The 18773-nt window shown below is 44.2% G+C and overlaps 1 protein-coding gene across 2 annotated transcripts in view; it reads right to left on the bottom strand.

Annotated features, from left to right (window-relative positions):
• The window catches only part of ERLIN2 (ER lipid raft associated 2), a 47142-nt gene that overhangs the window by 11954 nt on the left and 16415 nt on the right, over window positions 1-18773 (bottom strand). For both annotated transcript variants that reach the window (XM_056571525.1, XM_056571524.1), the window contains exons 3-8: window positions 14955-15036; window positions 12813-12859; window positions 11211-11272; window positions 5825-5950; window positions 1447-1520; window positions 538-596 (exon numbers count right to left, since the gene is read on the bottom strand). In XM_056571525.1, the coding sequence (XP_056427500.1) occupies window positions 538-596; window positions 1447-1520; window positions 5825-5950; window positions 11211-11272; window positions 12813-12859; window positions 14955-15036 (450 nt within the window). The remainder of the gene's footprint in view (window positions 1-537; window positions 597-1446; window positions 1521-5824; window positions 5951-11210; window positions 11273-12812; window positions 12860-14954; window positions 15037-18773) is intronic.

The raw sequence follows: 18773 nt of genomic DNA, 5'->3' as shown, positions 1-18773 counted from the left end.
CGCAATTATAAATATAATGGGGAAGTGCCTAATATTTAACTTTTATTCGGTATAAATTAAAAACCACCAAATTGGTGGTTTTCAATTTATACAGAATAAAAGTTAAATATTAGGCACTTCCCCATTATATTTATAATTTTCTATTCTGGGAACTTTATTTGTTGACCTGGGTTGACGTAGAACCTATATCTATCTATGATTCTTGTTTGGGGTCGCAATGTCACAGGAAACGGGAAGAATCCAAGGACAGGGAGCTGATGAGACTGCAGCAGCGGAGGAGCTGGACAGGTAAGTATACTTTATTATTTTTATTTCATCCCCAGTCATTGGATATATCCCTGGTATGTCCTGCAGACGTCATATGGAGAACTGAAAACAACATGGATGATCTGCAATGGTGAGAATTACTTGTGATAACTAGATTACAGCAGATGCTGCAAGCGTAAGATGTCATTTTATTATCCACTGTGTATGACCTCGTGTTTGTACAGTTCTCATTTTCTTATGACCTATGTGCCTTAGGCAGGCAGAACTTACATGAGCTCATAGTTTCTGCGGATTGTTTCTGGGATATTTGGCTTTGTGACTCGGACAGCCTAGACAGAGAGGAGATAAAGAGGAGCATAGAAGATCAACAGCCACATCTATTATAACATGCAAACAAAGGTTTCATTCCTATTCTCAACCTTTAAAGGTTCCAGGAAAAAACTTTATATATATATATATATATATATATATATACATATACATATACATACATATATATATATATCCACTGGCTCCAGAAAGTTAAACAGATTTGTAAATTACTTCTATTAAAAAATCTTAATCCTTTCAGTACTTATGAGCTTCTGAAGTTAAGGTTGTTGTTTTCTGTCTAAGTGCTCTCTGATGACACGTGTCTCGGGAACCGCCCAGTTTAGGAGCAAATCCCCATAGCAAACCTCTTCTAAACTGGGCGTTTCCCTAGACAGGTGTCATCAGAGAGGACTTAGACAGAAAAGAACAACCTTAACTTCAGAAGCTCATAAGTACTGAAAGGATTAAGATTTTTTTAATAGAAGTAATTTACAAATCTGTTTAACTTTCTGGAGCCAGTTGATATATATAAAAAAGTTTTTTTCTGGAAAACCCCTTTAAGGTGTTGACATATCACTAAGCTATGCCATTACTTTATAGGAGTCCAACCTCTATTATTTTAACATTCTATTGGCATTTGGGCAAAGCTGGCTAAAGCTTTACTTCCACAACAAAGCACAAGGGGCCTCCATACTCATGATCGGTGGTGTCCCAACAGATTTTTAACTTTTTATATAGTTATCCCCTATCCTGTGGATCGGCAATGACTATTAATTTTGGGATAACCCCTATAAAACAAAGCATTTTCTAGAAAAACTAAACAAAAAAAAACAAGCTCTGCTCTGATAAGTCACTAGCTGACAATACCTGGATAATCAATCCTGGCGCCATCTCATTGAGGTCTTGCTGAAGCGCCAGCTTGAGGTTCTCATCTATCTGATCTGTGGAGAGGCCACATAAAATCACGTCAGAAACTAATCCCTTACACCGGCTAATCACGTGCAAAACTTGGGATCTATTTACACGGCAGAATTTTTGCTTGCGGAATTCCACCTCAAATTAAAGCCTATAGACTTCTATGGAATTCCGCACTCCCAATCACACTTCTGAATTTCCGCTTGCGGAAATTCAGAAGTGTGAATGGGAGTGCGGAATTCCATAGAAGTCTATGGGCTTTAAAGGGGTACTACGGTGGAAAACTTATTTATTTATTTTTATATCAATTGGTGCCAGAAAGTTAAACAGATATGTAAATTATTTCTCTAAAAAAAAATCTTAATCCTTCCAGTACTTATTAGCTGCTGAATAATACAGAGGAAATTATTTTCTTTTTGGAACACAGTGCTCTCTGCTGACATCATGAGCACAGTGCTCTCTGCTGACATCTCTGTCCATTTTAAGAACTGTCCAGAGTAAGAGAAAATCCCCATAGCAAACATATGCTGCTCTGGACAGTTCCTAAAATGGACAGAGATGTCAGCAGAGAGCACTATGGTCATGATGTCAGCAGAGAGCTCTGTGTTCCAAAAAGAAAATAATTTCCTTTGTAGTATTCAGCAGCTAATAAGTACTGGAAGGATTACATTTTTTTATTAAAGTAATTTACAAATCTGTTTAACTTTCTGGCACCAGTTGATTTAAAAAAAAAAATAATTTCTACCAGAGTACCCCTTTAATTTGAGACGGAATTTCTGCTGTATGAATAGACCCTTAGTTCTGATCGGTCAATATCTTCTGTCTCTACTATGGGCTACATGTTTAACCTCGGAAATGTGCCTAGAATTAAGTCTACTAGGAATTTTTAAGCTAAGAATTATTCTGAAATGATGACCAGGAAGAATCCAGGAGTCACATTATAGTCCCTCCTGTGTTTCGACGTGTATCAAAAAGCAACTCATAGACAAGCTCTCCCTACCTGATAACACAGGGTGGTCTCTCACTAACTACCCATACCATACAGTGCCAGTGGATAAGACTGTGAAACCTGTGATAGAGGTATCTGCGAGAGTCTTGTCAAGAGGCACGTCATCGCCAAATTCTATATACTCTCATATCCAGACAGGCCTTGCCGGTTACTATCTTTCCTGCTGAAGGCATCTCAGATTAAAGGGGTACTCCGGCGCTTAGACATCTTTTAAGATGCCTGATCGCGGGGGTCTCGCCGCTGGGGACCCCCGTGATTTTGCACCCCAGTTAAAATCAGTACCCGGAGCATGTACGCTCCGGGTCTGATTACCGGCGACCTCGGGGCAGGCGACGTGACACGACACGCCTCCGCCCCGGTGTGACGTCACGCTCCGCCCCTCAATGCAAGCCTATGGGAGGGGGCGTCACACGGGGGCGGAGGCGTGACGTCACACGCCGCCTGCCATGTGGTCGCCGGTAATTAGACCCGGAGCGAACATGCTCCGGGGACTGATTTTAACTGGGGTGCTGCATGCAAGATCACGGGCGTCCCCAGCGGCGGGATCCCCGCGATCAGGCATCTTATCCCCTATTCTTTGGATAGGGGATAAGATGTCTAAGTGTCGGAGTACCCCTTTAAGTCGCACAAGCTCTACATGTGGTTGGTTGGATAAAGCTTGAAAGTAGTCCACCTCCACATGGTGGTCTCTGAGTCACTTGATACACTACATCATCAAGTGGTCGAGAATCTGCATAAGAATGACTTTCTGCACAATTCAAGGCACATTTCCAATGTTAAATATGAAGCTCATAGTGAAGATAGAAGATGTTTACCGAATTTTGCATGCAAGTTACCCTTATGGGTGGCAAGTATTAGGATTCGTTCAGAGGAAAAACAAGCCACCCCAGTTTGTAACCCCATTTGCATATAAGTGATTTCTGATATCATTGCAGTAAGCAATAATCATTACAGATGTGTATTACCACAATGTTATCAAGACAAGCAAATTGTTATTATGTTTCCATAACCAATTATTCAGACAATTAACATGTGGTTTATTCCTAGTCGTTCAATGGCGTCCCCTACTTACACCAGAGGAATTGTCCAGGTTTTTAAATTTGGTAACAAATACTTAGGATAGGCCATCGATACAAGGTTGGTGGGGGCTCAACTCTCCGCGCCCCCAAAGATCAGCTGTTTGGACGAAGCTCTGTGAGAGCTTTATTGTTTACCTTTATCAATGTCGCACAACACCTTTTAGCAGCAACTGCGCTTGGTAATGCAGCCTTGTCCCATTAATGACCGGCAGAACCAGTCTGTGGGTGCTACTCACGATGATCACATGAAAAGGATGTGTAGGCAGGAAAACCCTGTCTAGTATGAGTACTTTTAACTCTTTATGAACATCTTACAGATGCTGTTCTTTAAAGCACCATTATTTGAGGACAGCAGCACTTTAACCTTGCTACTCATTTAGTAACCATTGCAGGATGTATATATGTACCTGTTGGGCTGGGGTCACACCGCTGTACATCCCAGCTATACCTCAGCATTCCTTCAAGAAAATGAATATCGATGTCTAGTACGGTGCATAGCAGCAGGTAAATGTACTTCTAGTGTACATGTTATTCTGTCATACTTTAAAGCAGATCATGCTATTGGGTCTAGCAAAAATATGTGTAGGTGCAGGAAGGGGCCCCAGCGTAGTCACTAGTGGACTGGGTTTGGGCCATTTAAGGGGTTATCCAGGAAAAAAAGTTTTTTCTATATACATCAACTGGCTCCAGAAAGTTAAACAGATTTGTAAATTACTTCTATTAAAAAAATCTTAATCCTTTCAGTACTTAAGAGCTTCTGAAGTTGAGTTGCTCTTTTCTAAGTGCTCTCTGATGACACGTGTCTCGGGAACTGTCCAGAGTAGAAGCAAATCCCCATAGCAAACCTCTTCTACTCAGTGCAGTTCCCGAAACTGAGAGAGGTGTCAGCAGAGAGCACTGTTGTCAGACAGAAAAGAGCAACTCAAGTTCAGCAGCTGATAAGTACTGGAAGGCTTAAGATTTTTTAATAGAAGTAATTTACAAATCTGTTTAACTTTCTGGAACCAGTTTATATTTATTTATTATATATATATATATATATATATATATATATATATATATATATATATATATTTATTATATATTTTTATTTTTTTTTTCCCTGGAATAACACTTTAAAGTGAATAGGCCTGCTGCTTTGTGCCACAGTATACATCTGTATCCCTTTTGCAACTGGATGCCAACACATAGCTGGGATGGACAGCATTTAAAGGGAACCAATCATCAGATTTTACCCTATATAATGCTTGGTAAAGCGTTATATATGGGGTAAAATTGTTGTCCTCACCATTCCCTGGGGACGCTCCTGCCTCCAGGGATGGTGAAGATATGAACTTATAAACTAGTCACCGCAACGGCCGTAATTAGTCCCCTGGGCGGGGAGCTCTTCTCACCTACTCCCGTTCTTCTGCTGGCAGCGACGCCCCCTCCGCTTGATTGACGGGCAGTGTCATTGTTCCGCTCACTGAACAGACAAAGCAGAGCGATGACGCGGCCCATCAATCAAGCGGAGGGGGCGTCGCTGCCGGCCGAAGAATGGGAGTAGGTGAGTGGAGCTCCCCGCCCAGGGGACTACTTACGGAGGCGGCGGTGACTAGTTTCTAACTTCATATCTTCACCATCCCTGGAGGGCAGGAGCGTCCCCCGGGAATGGTGAAAATAAAGATTTTACCCTATATAACGCTTTGCCAAGCGTTCTATAGGGTAAAATCTGATGATTGGTTCCCTTTAAAGGGTACTCCGGTGCTCCAGCGTTTTAGACATTTTGTTCAGAATTCTCAGAGCCGGAGGCCATGACACGCCCCCTCCCATAGACATGAATGGAGGGTTGTGTGGCGTGACATCATGAGGGGGCGTGGCTGTGACGTCAAGACCACTGCCGTAGGAACCCAGCAGTAGTTTAGGACGTCGGGTGCTGCTGCAGATCGCGGGGATACCAGCAGCAGGACCCCCACGATCAGACATCTTATCCCGTATCATTTATATAGAGGATAAGATGTCTAGCGGCAGAGCAACTTTTTAAAGCAGTGTGAACAGAGCCTTAGGTGAGTAAGTGATGCCATCTGTCCATAACTACCAATAAACACAGTATAAAAATTTACCTAACATATTTTCTAAATGTAATCTTTATTTGTTCCAAAATCCGTGATTTGGTTAACATGTGCCTTACCTGTGAATACATCTGGACCGCACACCCACTATTGCACGAGTGTAGGGTATAGATGTGAGAGGAGATACTTACCAAAGAGTTCTATATAGACCTCCTGTAGTGTGTGGACGCTGCAGAACTGGTTGAGCTCATGGTGGATCTTATTGAAGATCAGTGCCTTATCATAATCTGCAGTAAAGTTCTTCACTATATCATACACTAGAGAATGATGGAGAGAGAGAGAATGAATAGTGTTTTCTCTGGTGTTCACATCATCATGCTACACAATAAGTCATTTTTAGAAAATACAATTGGTGGTACACTTTAAAGGAAAATGAAGTTTTTATGTTAAACATTTTTTATGATGCTTTTTTTTCTCCTTATTTTCTAATTTACTAACTATAATTAATAATACTCCTGAAATCTTGCATTTTCAATTTTGGCCAAAAGGCCTTAAACTAAGCTGTTTATCAAACTTCCAGTTCTGATAATAAGGAGGAGACCCCTGGAAAGTTATCTGTAAGGAATTACAGTAAAAGGTCACACCAGTAGATAGAGAAGACAATAGGTAAATCTCACAGCCCAGCCTCCCCCTCCCTATGTAATGACCTCTTTAAAGGTCACATAGCATGCCCAGAAAGCTTTCTCATTCATGTAAATGGGACAGCTCCGGCCTATTGTTGCCTATGTCCATAGGGCTTGCTGTAAAGCATATTCCTAAATGCTGTTAAAACCAGGTCAAGCTGTATGGTTGCCATATAATAAATGTACACACTTAAATAAATAAAAAGTACAAATCAGAAAATAGACACAGATACGAAAAAAAAGAATGCTTCAGTATCTGTCAAATATCTAGGCAATACAGTCCCTTTCTTTGTAGTATCCAAAGAGTAAAATCAGGAGCTCTTTATTACGGATCAATGGATGCACACAGGAGCAATCACCAAAGCATTTCAATCAATTGGGATCCTTAATCATGGCATGATTAACCTGTTCAGGACCCAGGGCGTAATTTTACGCCCCGGCGCCCTTGTACTTAAGGACCCAGGACGTAAACTTACGCCCTGGCGGTTTCCGGTCCCTGCCGCGCGCCGGGCAGAGATCAGAAGCGGATGCCTGCTGAAATCCTTCAGCAGGCATCCAGGGCAAACGCCGAGGGGGGCCATGTAGGCCCCCCCATGTCGGCGATCGCCGCAAATCGCAAGGGAAATCGCCCTTGCGATCTGCGGCGATACCGGGCTGATCGGGTCTCTGGAACCCGACCGCCCGGTAATTGCGCATGATCCCGGCTGTCACAGACAGCCAGGACCATGCTGGAGCCTAGGAGCGAGGTGGCAAGCCTGCCACCTCCTCCGATCCCCTGCGATTCTTCGGTTAGGTAACCGACCAATCGCAGGGGGGGGTTACTTCCTACTGTCCTGCCCGGCCCCTTGAAGTCCGGAGAGGACGGGAGGAAGACCGGAGGACGTGGCGGGGGACGGGGGAGTGCTGGGGCCCGGCCCCGGTACTTACCTCGTCCCTGAAGACCCGGATCCAGACGATGAAGACGGCGGCGGCGACAGGTGAGTAGATCTTCAGCCGCGGTCGGGCCCTTTGCAGCAATGCACGTCGCCGTAAAGCGACATGCATTGCTGTAATGGGACCCTGTATACCACAACTCCCAGCATGCCCAGACAGCCCTTGGCGTCTGGGCATGCTGGGAGTTGCAGTTTTGCAACATCTGGAGGTCCACAGTTTGGAGACCACTGTGCCCTTCCAGATATTGCAAAACTACACATCCTCAGCATGCCCTTACTGTCCAGGCCCTTCAGATGTTGCAGAACTACAACTCCCAGCATGCCTGGACAGTTTTGGCATACTGGGAGTTGTAGTTTTGCAACATCTGGAAAGGCACAGATTGGGAACCACTGTATTAGTGGTCTGCAAACTGTAGTCCTCCAGATGTGGCAAAACTACGACTCCAAGCATGCTGGGAGTTGTAGTTCAGCAACATCTGGCTCTAAAGATGTTGCCGAACTACTACTTCCAGCATGCCTGAGAATGTTTGGGAGTAGTGGTTTTGCAACAACTGGAGGCACACTGGTTGGGAAACATTGTCTGTTTCCTAACTCAGTGTTTCCCAACCCGTGTGCCTCTAGCTGTTGCAAAACTATAACTACCAGCACGCACTGATAGACTGTGCATGCTGGGAGTTGTAGTTTTGCAACAGCTGGAGGTTCCCCCCTGTGAATGTACAGGGTAAATTCACATGGGCAGGGGGCTTACAGTGATTATCAGGCTGCAAGTTTGCGATGTAGCAAATTTTGCGCGGCAGCTCAAACTTGCAGCGGGAAACTCGCTGTAATCGCCCGCCCGTGTGACTGTACCCTAAAAACACTACACTACCCTAAAATAAAAAGTAAAAAACACTACATATACACATACCCCTACACAGCCCCCCTCCCCTCCCCAATAAAAATGAATAACGTCTGGTACGCCACTGTTTCCAAAATGGAGCCTCCAGCTGTTGCAAAACAACAACTCCCAGTATTGCCGGACAGCCGTTGACTGTCCAAGCATGCTGGGAGTTTTGCAACAGCTTGAGGCACCCTGTTTGGGAATAACTGGCGTAGAATACCCCTATGCCCACCCCTATGCAAATCCCTAATTCAGGCCTCAAATGGGCATGGCGCTCTCACTTTGGAGCCCTGTCGTATTTCAAGGCAACAGTTTAGGGCCACATATGGGGTATCGCCGTACTCGGGAGAAATTGCCTAACAAATTTTGGGGGGCTTTTTCTTCTTTCACCCCTTATGAAAAGGGGAAGTTGGGGTCTACACCAGCATGTTAGTGTAAAAAAATTAATTTTTTACACCAACATGCTGGTGTTGCCCTATACTTTTCATTTTGACAAGAGGTAAAAGGGAAAAAAGCCCCCCAAAATTTGTAAAGCAATTTCTCCCGACTACGGAGATACCCCATATGTGGGCGTAAAGTCCTCTGGGGGCGCACAACAAGGCCCAGAAGGGAGAGTGCACCATGTACATTTGAGGTGATTTGCACAGGGGTGGCTGATTGTTACAGCGGTTTTGACAAATGCAAAAAAAAAAAAAAACACATGTGACCCCATTTCGGAAACTACACCCCTCACGGAATGTAATGAGGGGTGCAGTGAGAATTTACACCCCACTGGTGTCTGACAGAGCTTTGGAACAGTGGGCTGTGCAAATAAAACATTTTGAACAGCCCACTGTTTCAAAGATCTGACAGACACCAGTGGGGGGTAAATGCTCACTGTACCCCTTGTTACGTTCTTCAAGGGGTCTCGTTTCCAAATGGTATGCCATGTGGGGGTTATTTTGCTGTCCTGGCACCATAGGGGCTTCCTAAATGCGACATGCCCCCGAGCAAAATTTGCTCTCAAAAAGCCAAATATGACTCCTCCTCTTCCGAGCATTGTAGTTCGCCCGTAGTGCACTTCAGGTCAACTTATGGGGTACCTCCATACTCAGAAGAGATGGGGTTACAAATTTTGGGGGGTATTTTGCTATTAATCCTTGCAAAAATTTGAAATTTGGGGGGAAACACACATTTTAGTGAAAAAAATTATATATTTTTTTACATATGCAAAAGTCGTGAAACACCTGTGGGGTATTAAGGTTCACTTTATTCCTTGTTACGTTCCTCAAGGGGTCTAGTTTCCAAAATGGTATGCCATGTGGGGGGGTTTTGCTGTTCTGGCACCATAGGGGCTTCCTAAATGCAACATGCCCCCCAAAAACCATTTCAGAAAAACGTACTCTCCAAAATCCCCTTGTCGCTCCTTCGCTTCTGAGCCCTCTACTGAGCCCGCCAAACACTTTACATAGACATATGAGGTATGTGCTTACTCGAGAGAAATTGGGCTACAAAAATAACAATCCATTTTCTCCTTTTACCCCTTGTAAAAATTCAAACATTTGGTCTACAAGAACATGAGAGTGTAAAAAATGAAGATTGTGAATTTTCTCCTTCACTTTGCTGCTATTCCTGTGAAACACCTAAAGGGTTAAAATGCTGACTCAATGTCATTTTGAATACTTTGGGGGTGCAGTTTTTATAATGGGGTCATTTGTGGGGTATTTCTAAGATGAAGACCCTTCAAATCCACTGCAAACCTGAACTGGTCCCTGAAAAATTGTGATTTTGGAAATTTTGCGAAAAATTGGAAAATTGCTGCTGAACTTTGAAGCCCTCTTCCAAAAGTAAAAACATGTCAATTTTATGATGCAAACATTAAGTAGACATATTGTATATGTGAATAAAAAAAAATTATTTGGAATATCCATTTTCCTTACAAGCAGAGAGCTTCAAAGTTAGAAAAATGCAAAATTTTCAAATTTTTCATAAAATTTTGGGATTTTTCACCAAGAAAGGCTGCAAGTTACCACAAAATGTTACCACTATGTTAAAGTAGAATATGTCACGAAAAAACAATCTCGGAATCAGAATGATAACTAAAAGCATTCCAGAGTTATTAATGTTTAAAGTGACAGTGGTCAGATGTGCAAAAAATGGCCGGGTCCTAAGGTGTAAAATGGCTGGGTCCTTAAGGGGTTAAGGATCCCATCTGATCCGAAACGCGTTGGCGATTGTTCCTGCGTGCATCCATTGATCCGTAATTAAGCGCTCCTGATTTTTTCCCATATACTGCGCTGGACATTTTGTTGGATCCTGCTTGCTTGGTCCGGGGATGCTGCTGGCCAGTAGGAGCACAGATGATTGTAGTCAGCATTGGTGAGCTGTCGTCCATACCTTGTTGTGCTTCCTTTCTTTGTAGTAGTTTCCCACATAATCACTAACTGGCCAAAATGTGATGTTTATAGCTGGTCACCTAGGGTTATTATAGGTGTTGTGCCTTAGCTTGCCGGTTGCACATGCTTAGTTGCAGCACTAGGTGTTATAGGAGGGAGAGCTGTCCGGATATAAATCAGCAGACGATGGGAACTAGGAACTAATGTGGGTGGCTCAGTAGTGGGGGAGCACAGTATGAAGTGTCTAAGAGGCTGGAGACTTGCTCTTCAGCAGCCAGGGGAGTACAGCCTGCAATACATGTTAGCAATGCATGATGGGAGATGTAGTCTGTTACCACCATTGGCTGCTGCTGAAGCTTGCCCACTCTTGCTACACTGAGAAAGAACACATAGGGAGCAAATGTGTGACTAAGAGATAGTTGTACATGTTTCACATGTATTATACTACTGCATTATGTGTAATGTCCCTGCAGTCTGCTTTCAAGTTATTTGTCCAAACGCTGAAATGTCCTTCACTTACAAAATTCTCAGCCTTTGATTTGCATAAGATTCCATTAGAAAAGTTCTTTATGGAGACAGAATATGACACTGGGGGTGGTTCATACAGATTGTACCGATAAGTCGTGGTCTATGTAATGGCCTCTAATAGTCCAACATGTGATGATCTACAAAGAATAGCATAGAAATTCAAGCCGAACATTACTGACCTGCACTAGAGATGAGGAAATTGACCACTTCTATCCGATCAAAATATATCATGACACCACCGCTAAAAGAAAATAACAAAGGAACAGTCAACTCATAGCAACAATAAAAACAGGATTACACAGCAATAACATACAACATTATCTGAGTTCATGTTCCTCTCTAATTTAGCATCAATCATTATTTGCTCCTTAAAGACAATGCAAAGGGACAATGCAAGACAAAGGGCTAGTATTGTCGTAACTTTATTGGTGTAAGCAGTAGATGTAAAGGTACTAACAACTGTCCCGGAATATATAACCTAGTGGCTTTTTTTTCTATACTCGGAGCCAACAGTGTGAGTGTGGATGTTCTCATTAACATGTGATATACAGTAAATTTGACCTGTATCACTATTTGTTATGATGGGCGACACAACCTCATTGTATATTGTGTCCTCTAGGCATTGCACTTGTTTTGTGTCAAAAGATTAAAGGGGTACTCCACCCCTAGACATCTTATCCCCTATCCAGAGTCGGGAACCCAGTGATCCCCCTGCTGCCCCCGGCGTTCGTTTAGAGTGTCGGACGCTCGTGACATCACGCCCCCTCCCATAGACTTGCATTGAGGGGGCGTGGCTGTGACATCATGAGCGGGGCATGGCCGTGACGAGCCTCCACCCCGCATTGCCAGTCATCCGGCATGGAGCGACGTTCGCACCGTGCACCGGATTCTGGGGTGCCGCAGCGATCAGACATCTTATCCCCTATCCCCAATCCTTTCATTTAGAGCGTCGGGTGCAGTGCCAGAGACTCGTGAGGTCACGGCCATGCCCCCTCAATGCAAGTCTATGTGAGGGGGCGTGTCGAACGAACGCCGGGTGCAGCAGGGAGATCGCGGGGGTCCTGACACTGGATAGGGGATAAGATGTCTAGGGGTGGCGTACCCCTTTAATCTTTTGACACAAAACAAGACTTGCATTGAGGGGCAGTGGCTGTGATATCACGAGTGGGACGTGGCCATGACGAGCCTCCACCCAGCATCGCCAGTCCTCCGGCATGGAGCGAAGTTCACACCGTGCACTAGATGTCTGGGGGGCCGCAGCGGCGGGACCCCCGCGATCAGACATCTTATCCCCTATCTTTTGGATGGGGATAAGATGTCTAGGGGTGGAGTACCCCTTTAAGGTTGTATTTGAACTGCTATGTCATCCACTAGCAGGTCAATGTCCCCCCATCATTGGTTTGTGAGGAAACTTTTGACTAGTCAAACTTGGGATCCCAATGAAGATAATGATGGAGCCTCTGTAGTCACTATTAAACTGAATTAAAGTTAAAGGAATTGCACAGAATAAAAAAAACACATGGGTGCTTTCTTTAAAAGAAAAAAAAAAAAAAAGCGCCAGACCTTATCATGGGTTCTCTGATATTTTAGCAAAAGGGCTAGAACTAAAACCCCACTCATGATGTGTGAACACAAGTACTGGTTAGGATTCCTATAAACAAATGGCTGCTGCCCGTTCACCATCCCAGACTCATACTGCATGCCATAGATCCATGTGGCATTCACTGTTGACTGTGTTCACTAACAAAAAGTCCATCATGTCATGGTGTGCACCTACTCACCTTGTGCCGCATGGGACATTCTTCACCTCGTCTGTCTGTAATGTGCTCTAAAGAACAGATGGGGCATTAGAGTAATTCTATATTCACATCAGGAGCTGTAATGTCCACTAATCTATGGTAACACGATCATCACAAATGAGCTGCTAAAATAATGTCAACCAAATCACATTATGAAGCTTTTATCCAATAATCGTAAGACTGGGCAAACGTTAGAGATCCCCTTATCTTTATTTTATTTCCTGTTAATATGCCTATTAAGTTCTGGTTATTTATCTATTAGGAAGGAAAGGAAGAAAGTAGAAAGCTTACACAGTGATCCCTCAACCTACAATGGCCTCAACATACAATAGTTTCAACATACAATGGTCTTTTCTGGACCATTGTAAGTTGAAACCAGACTCAACATACAATACTACAGACAGTCCAGATCTGTGCAACGTTTCAATGGCCGGAGGAACTGACCAATCAACATGGGCAATTTACTGGTAAAACATCTGAATTACTGAAGCGTATGCACTGACTGATGTCTTGTAGCGCCCCCTACAGTACAGGGAGGTATTACATGTTCTGCACACTTTACCTGTACCAGGGTTACCTGCTCCTTTGGACACCAGGTGAGGGCGACTCCATTTTACTTTTTTAGGGCATTGCATGTACTGTACAGGACCCAGAAGAAGCTCCTGTCCTCTACATAGGCCAGTGTTTCCCAAGCAGGGTGCCCCCAGCTGTTGCAAAACTACAACTCCCAGCATGCCTGGACAGCCTTTGGCTGTCCGGGCATGCTGGGAGTTGTAGTTTTGCAATAGCTGGAGGCTCCCTGCTTGGGAAACACTGACATAGACAGTGATTTACAGCTCCCAGCAGATCTTTCTTACTTTTATATGTAAGGACTTGCTTTATCTATATTAGTTATCTACTTATTTTTCTTTAATCCTCACTTTTTTTCTATTTTTGGATGACATTTTGGTGGCTTCAGAACCAATTATCAGGTTTCCATAGAGTTCTGGTCTCAAAATACAATGGTTTCAACATACAATTGTTGTCCTGGAACCAATTCATATTGTAACTTGAGGGACCACTGTATATGGCAGCTTAATGAGAACCTGTCATCAAGTAAAACTTTTGCTATGTTATTCCTTATGTAATGCTATGCCTATTGCCATATATCTTCATAAAAAAAAAAATATCTTTCCATCAGTTTTTTACCTTTGAAAAAGTGGCCACTAGGGGTCTCTGTTCTGTAGCGTTCAGCAGGCCCTGCATAGCCCTCGGACTTGTGCCGTACTGGCACAAGTCTGAACTCCGGAAGTGCTGGTGGGGCGGGACATGAATGCGGATCTGCATATCTCTAGCTCCCTGTCTGTCAATCATGCAGGCAGGAGCGAGCGCTGTGCAGCAGAAAGAGCTCACAGACAGTGAGCAGACATTATAAAGGCATAACTCAAAAAATAATGGGCAAAATCAAAAAAGAAAGTGCGGGGGAGACTCAGGATGAAGAGGGGAACAGACAACGAAGAACATAATCCCTCTTTGGCAGGTAATCTTTAAAGCAGAACATGGACAACAGCTCCAATGTCCTACTGCCCAGACCCCTGGATTTTGGAGAAGAAATATGCACTCAAACCAATGCTACATTGTGGCCACTCTGATGCACTGGCTCATAGAAGTGTGAGTGCCAATATGCCCTGAGAGTAAAATCAAAAACGAATGACCAGGGAGTCAGGAGTCTGTCCGGCGCAGAGAGGAACCATCAGGCAGCCAAGTAAAATCAATGGATTTATTAGATGCAACGCGTTTCGCTGCGCATGCGCAGCGAAACGCGTTGCATCTAATAAATCCATTGATTTTACTTGGCTGCCTGATGGTTCCTCTCTGCGCCGGACAGACTCCTGACTCCCTGGTCATTCGTTTTTGATTTTACTCTCACCCAGGAGGGCTGCAGTGGACCTTCTTCCATATCTCTTCTGCTCTTAACCTTGTTGTGTGTGGGCGCACAACCAACTTTGGTAAGCGGCTTGGGAATCACCGTCCCCTACCCCCACCTGCAAGATCTACTGATCCCGCACATGAGGTGCCTTCCTTTCTTTCTCTGAATATGCCCTGAGAAGAACGCTATACGCAAGATGACTGCTGTGCACGTACCTGTACAGACTTGAAGGAGGTTATGAACGGGAGCATTAAATGGAAGCCAGGTCCACTTGTTGAAGTGAGCAGCGCTCCACCCCTGCAGGAGAAAGGAGAATTGTTCAGTCTTATTTTGTCTTGATCACATGCAAATCATAAGAATGAGTAAAGACCTCCTGTTCCTAAAATATGAGGGTTTATAGTTTGACAATTGAGGGAATAAGTCAGATAGGTGTTAACTTAATTTTAGTAATGAGAGTGACTATAAAGTGATGGGTGGGGTTATACAGTCAGGGGTGCGTATTAGGCATAATCCCATAATAATCCCGCCCATCACTTTAGAGTCACTCCCATTATTTCATCTACAATCCCACCATCACATGATATTTACTTCCATTATTAAAATTGAGTTCACGCTCATCTGACTGATTCTCTGAATTGTCAAGCTATAGCACCCCTTGAGAAAGGCTTCGGTCCCAAAACGCAGTGTTGGGGTGGTGTTCCCTTAGGTCCCTCTGGAGCACTCTGTATAAGTATGTTTATTACTGCATTTAACTTGCTGGTTCTTGTAGCCCCTTTGTTGGTCACTGTTTTGATTGTAGTGTTTTACACTTTTTATAATTAGATTTAAGCATTTTTTGCCTACTTTAGCTCATCTTTGCGTCCTGAGGGGTCACCCTCGCTGTTCTTTTCCCGCCTTGGGTGGGAGTCCTGTACTTTTTATGTATTTTTTGTTTCATTGAATAAAGTATTTTTTTGTATATATTCTCTACAATGGCTCCATTTTCCTGTTTGTACCATTAAACTATAAACCCATATACACTGCTCAAAAAAAAATAAAAAATTAAGGGAACACTAAGATGACACATCCTAGATCTGAATGAATGAACTAATCGTATGAAATACTTTCGTCTTTACATAGTTGAATGTGCTGACAACAAAATCACAAAAATTATTACTGTAAATCAAATTAATCAACCCATGGAGGTCTGGATATAGAGTCACACTCAAAATCAAAGTGGAAAACCACCCTACAGGCTGATCCAACTTTGAGGTAATGTCCTTAAAACAAGTCAAAATGAGTATCAGTAGTGTGTGTGGCCTCCACGTGCCCGTATGACCTCCCTACCATGCCTGGGCATGCTCCTGATGAGGTGGTGAATGGTCTCCTGAGGGATATCCTCTGTGATACTGTGGCAAGGAAAGGGTGTATTTCCTCTGCTCATTCTGGAGAAACCTCCACCTGGGGCCTAATGAATGAGGCAGCAGAGAGGGGAGTTCTTTATAAGGAAGAGATTCAATGTAATCTTGGCTCTCCCTAGGAAACAGCAGGCTGGCTGTAAGGGGTAGACACGGGCCCTGTTGACGAAACACACAGTCGGAGCTGTGAGTGGTCCAAGAAGTGGTGTGAACTGTGAGTAGCAGGTTGCAGGAGTCACATGTTTAACTGGCTGAGGGTAGCTCACCAGTTATTAGTCAGGGTATGCTGATATGTGTAGTCAGTGACCAGACGGCCTAGAATTTTATTTTGTTCCTGCGTTATGTTTGTGTTTTCCTGCAACCTGTCTAAATAAAGCTGGCAAGGTGCCAGACTTGCATGAATAACAGTTGTCTGCCAATTTATTGAGAGGAAACGTGTCCCGTGGCAGTGTCCAGGATGATCCCAGAGCTATCCCCAAGAAGGAATATCCTTACACCTCCCAGACCTGGAATAAAGCACCCGCCAACTCCTGGACAGTCTGTGGTGCAACGTGGCGTTGGTGTATGGAGCGAGACATGATGTCCCAGATGTGCTCAATCGGATTCAGGTCTGGGGGACGGGCGGGCCAGTCCATAGCATCAATGCCTTACTCTTGCAGAAACTGCTGACACACTCCAGCCACATGAGATCTAGCATTGTCTTGCATTAGGAGGAACCCAGGGCCATCCGCACCAGCATATGGTCTCACAAGGGGTCTGAGGATCTTGTCTCAGTACCTAATGGCAGTCAGGCTACCTCTGGCAAGCACATGGAGGGCCCCAAAAGAAATGCCACCCCACACCATTACTGACCCACTGCCAAACCAGTCATGCTGGAGGATGTTGCAGGCAGCAGAACGTTCTCCACGGTGTCTCCAGACTGTCACATGTGCTCAGTGTGAACCTGCTTTCAGCTGTGAAGAGCACAGGGTGCCCGTGGTGAATTTGCCAATCTTTATGTTCCCTGGCAAATGCCAAACATCCTGCAGGGCGTTGGGCTGTAAGCACATCCCCCACCTGTGGATGTCGGACCCTCATACCACCCTCATGTAGTCTGTTTCTGACCGTTTGAGTGGACAGATGCACATTTGTGGCCTACTGGAGGTCAATATGCAGGGCTGTGGCAGTGCTCCTCCTTGCACAAAGGCGGAGGTAGCGGTCTTGCTGCTGGGTTGTTGCCCTCCTCCACATGTCCTGATGTACTAGCCTGTCTCCTGGTAGCGCCTCCATACTCTGGACACTATGCTGACAGACACAGCAAACCTTCTTGCCCCAGCTCACACTGATGTGCCATCCTGGATGAGCTGCACTACCTGAGCCACCTGTTTGGGTTGTAGACTCCGTCTCATGCTACCACTAGAGTAAAAGCACCGCCACCATTCAAAAGTGACTAAAACATCAGTCAGGAAGCATAGGAACTGAGAAGTGGTCTGTGGTCACCACCTGCATAACCACTCATTTATTGGGGGTGTTTTGCTAATTACCTATAATTTCCACCTGTTGTCTGTTCCATTTGCACAACAGCATGTGAAACTGATTGTCAATCAGTGTTTCTTCCTGAGTGGACAGTGTGATTTCACAGAAGTGTCTGACTTGGAGTTACAATGTGTTGTTTAAGTCTTCCCTTTATTTTTTTTGAGCAGCGTATCTCAGGAAGAGGGTGTATCAAGAAACTGTAAAAAGGTGTGTGATCAGGGCACCCTAGACTATGAAAAAAAAATTAAAAAAAAATCAAAATTTTTTGTGATGGCGACGGGTCCTCCTCAAGCAATGCAAAGCTTCCACAGATTTTCCTTGCTTAGACGCACTCCTTGTCACCTCCTGTGCAGGAAACTTCTGCATTGTCCTGAAACGAGATGTGTTGCAGAGAGTGTCCGAAAGTACCATGGTCCAGGGCACTGTTTCCCAACCAGGGTGTCTCCAGGTGTTGCAAAACAACAACTCCCAGCATGCCTGGACAGCCAACGGCTGTCCAGGCATGCTGGGAGTTGTAGTTTTGCAACACCTGGAGGCACCCTGGTTGGGAAACACTGGTCCAGGTAGTATCCACTTTGATAGTAAGGCTATATGAGTGATGCATGCAGTTCACTAAAATATTAGAAAGCTTCAAAACAAAAAACAAACTCCAGATCTTCATATTTCCGAATATCACTACTACACAAAGGCGACTTCTATGTCACTTAGTTGCTTCGTTTTTCCATTTAGTTTGGCTGCGGCCTTTGTAAATTCCATCCCTCCATCGTTGGGTGAGGTTAGCCATGATTTACGGCTGTCACGTATAGTCCTCACTACTCCTCTGGCCGCACCACTGTTATTTTAGCTTTGTTTGAGGACATGCAAATGAGGGCAAATAATGACAGCATCTTCTTGGATGTGTTACATGTCATGCCAGAAAGTGAAGAACCCCGGCCAATATCCTGCCGGATCTGAGCTGTAAATCTATTCCCCCCGCACTGTTTATGACACCTGACTAGAAGAGAAGAACAATGTTAACTGTTTCAGGACAACCAGGAGTAAAGAGAGAAAATAAATGATATATCATTGAAATGGTAACATTTTATGGGGCTTCCTGGATGTTCTGCCAGGTGTGGGACCAAG

The sequence above is a fragment of the Hyla sarda genome, chromosome 4 (genome assembly GCF_029499605.1).
Source record: "Hyla sarda isolate aHylSar1 chromosome 4, aHylSar1.hap1, whole genome shotgun sequence".
Classification (NCBI taxonomy): Eukaryota; Metazoa; Chordata; class Amphibia; order Anura; family Hylidae; genus Hyla; species Hyla sarda.
Note: the sequence above shows the minus strand (reverse complement) of the source record. Positions and strands in the feature narration are given on the sequence as shown.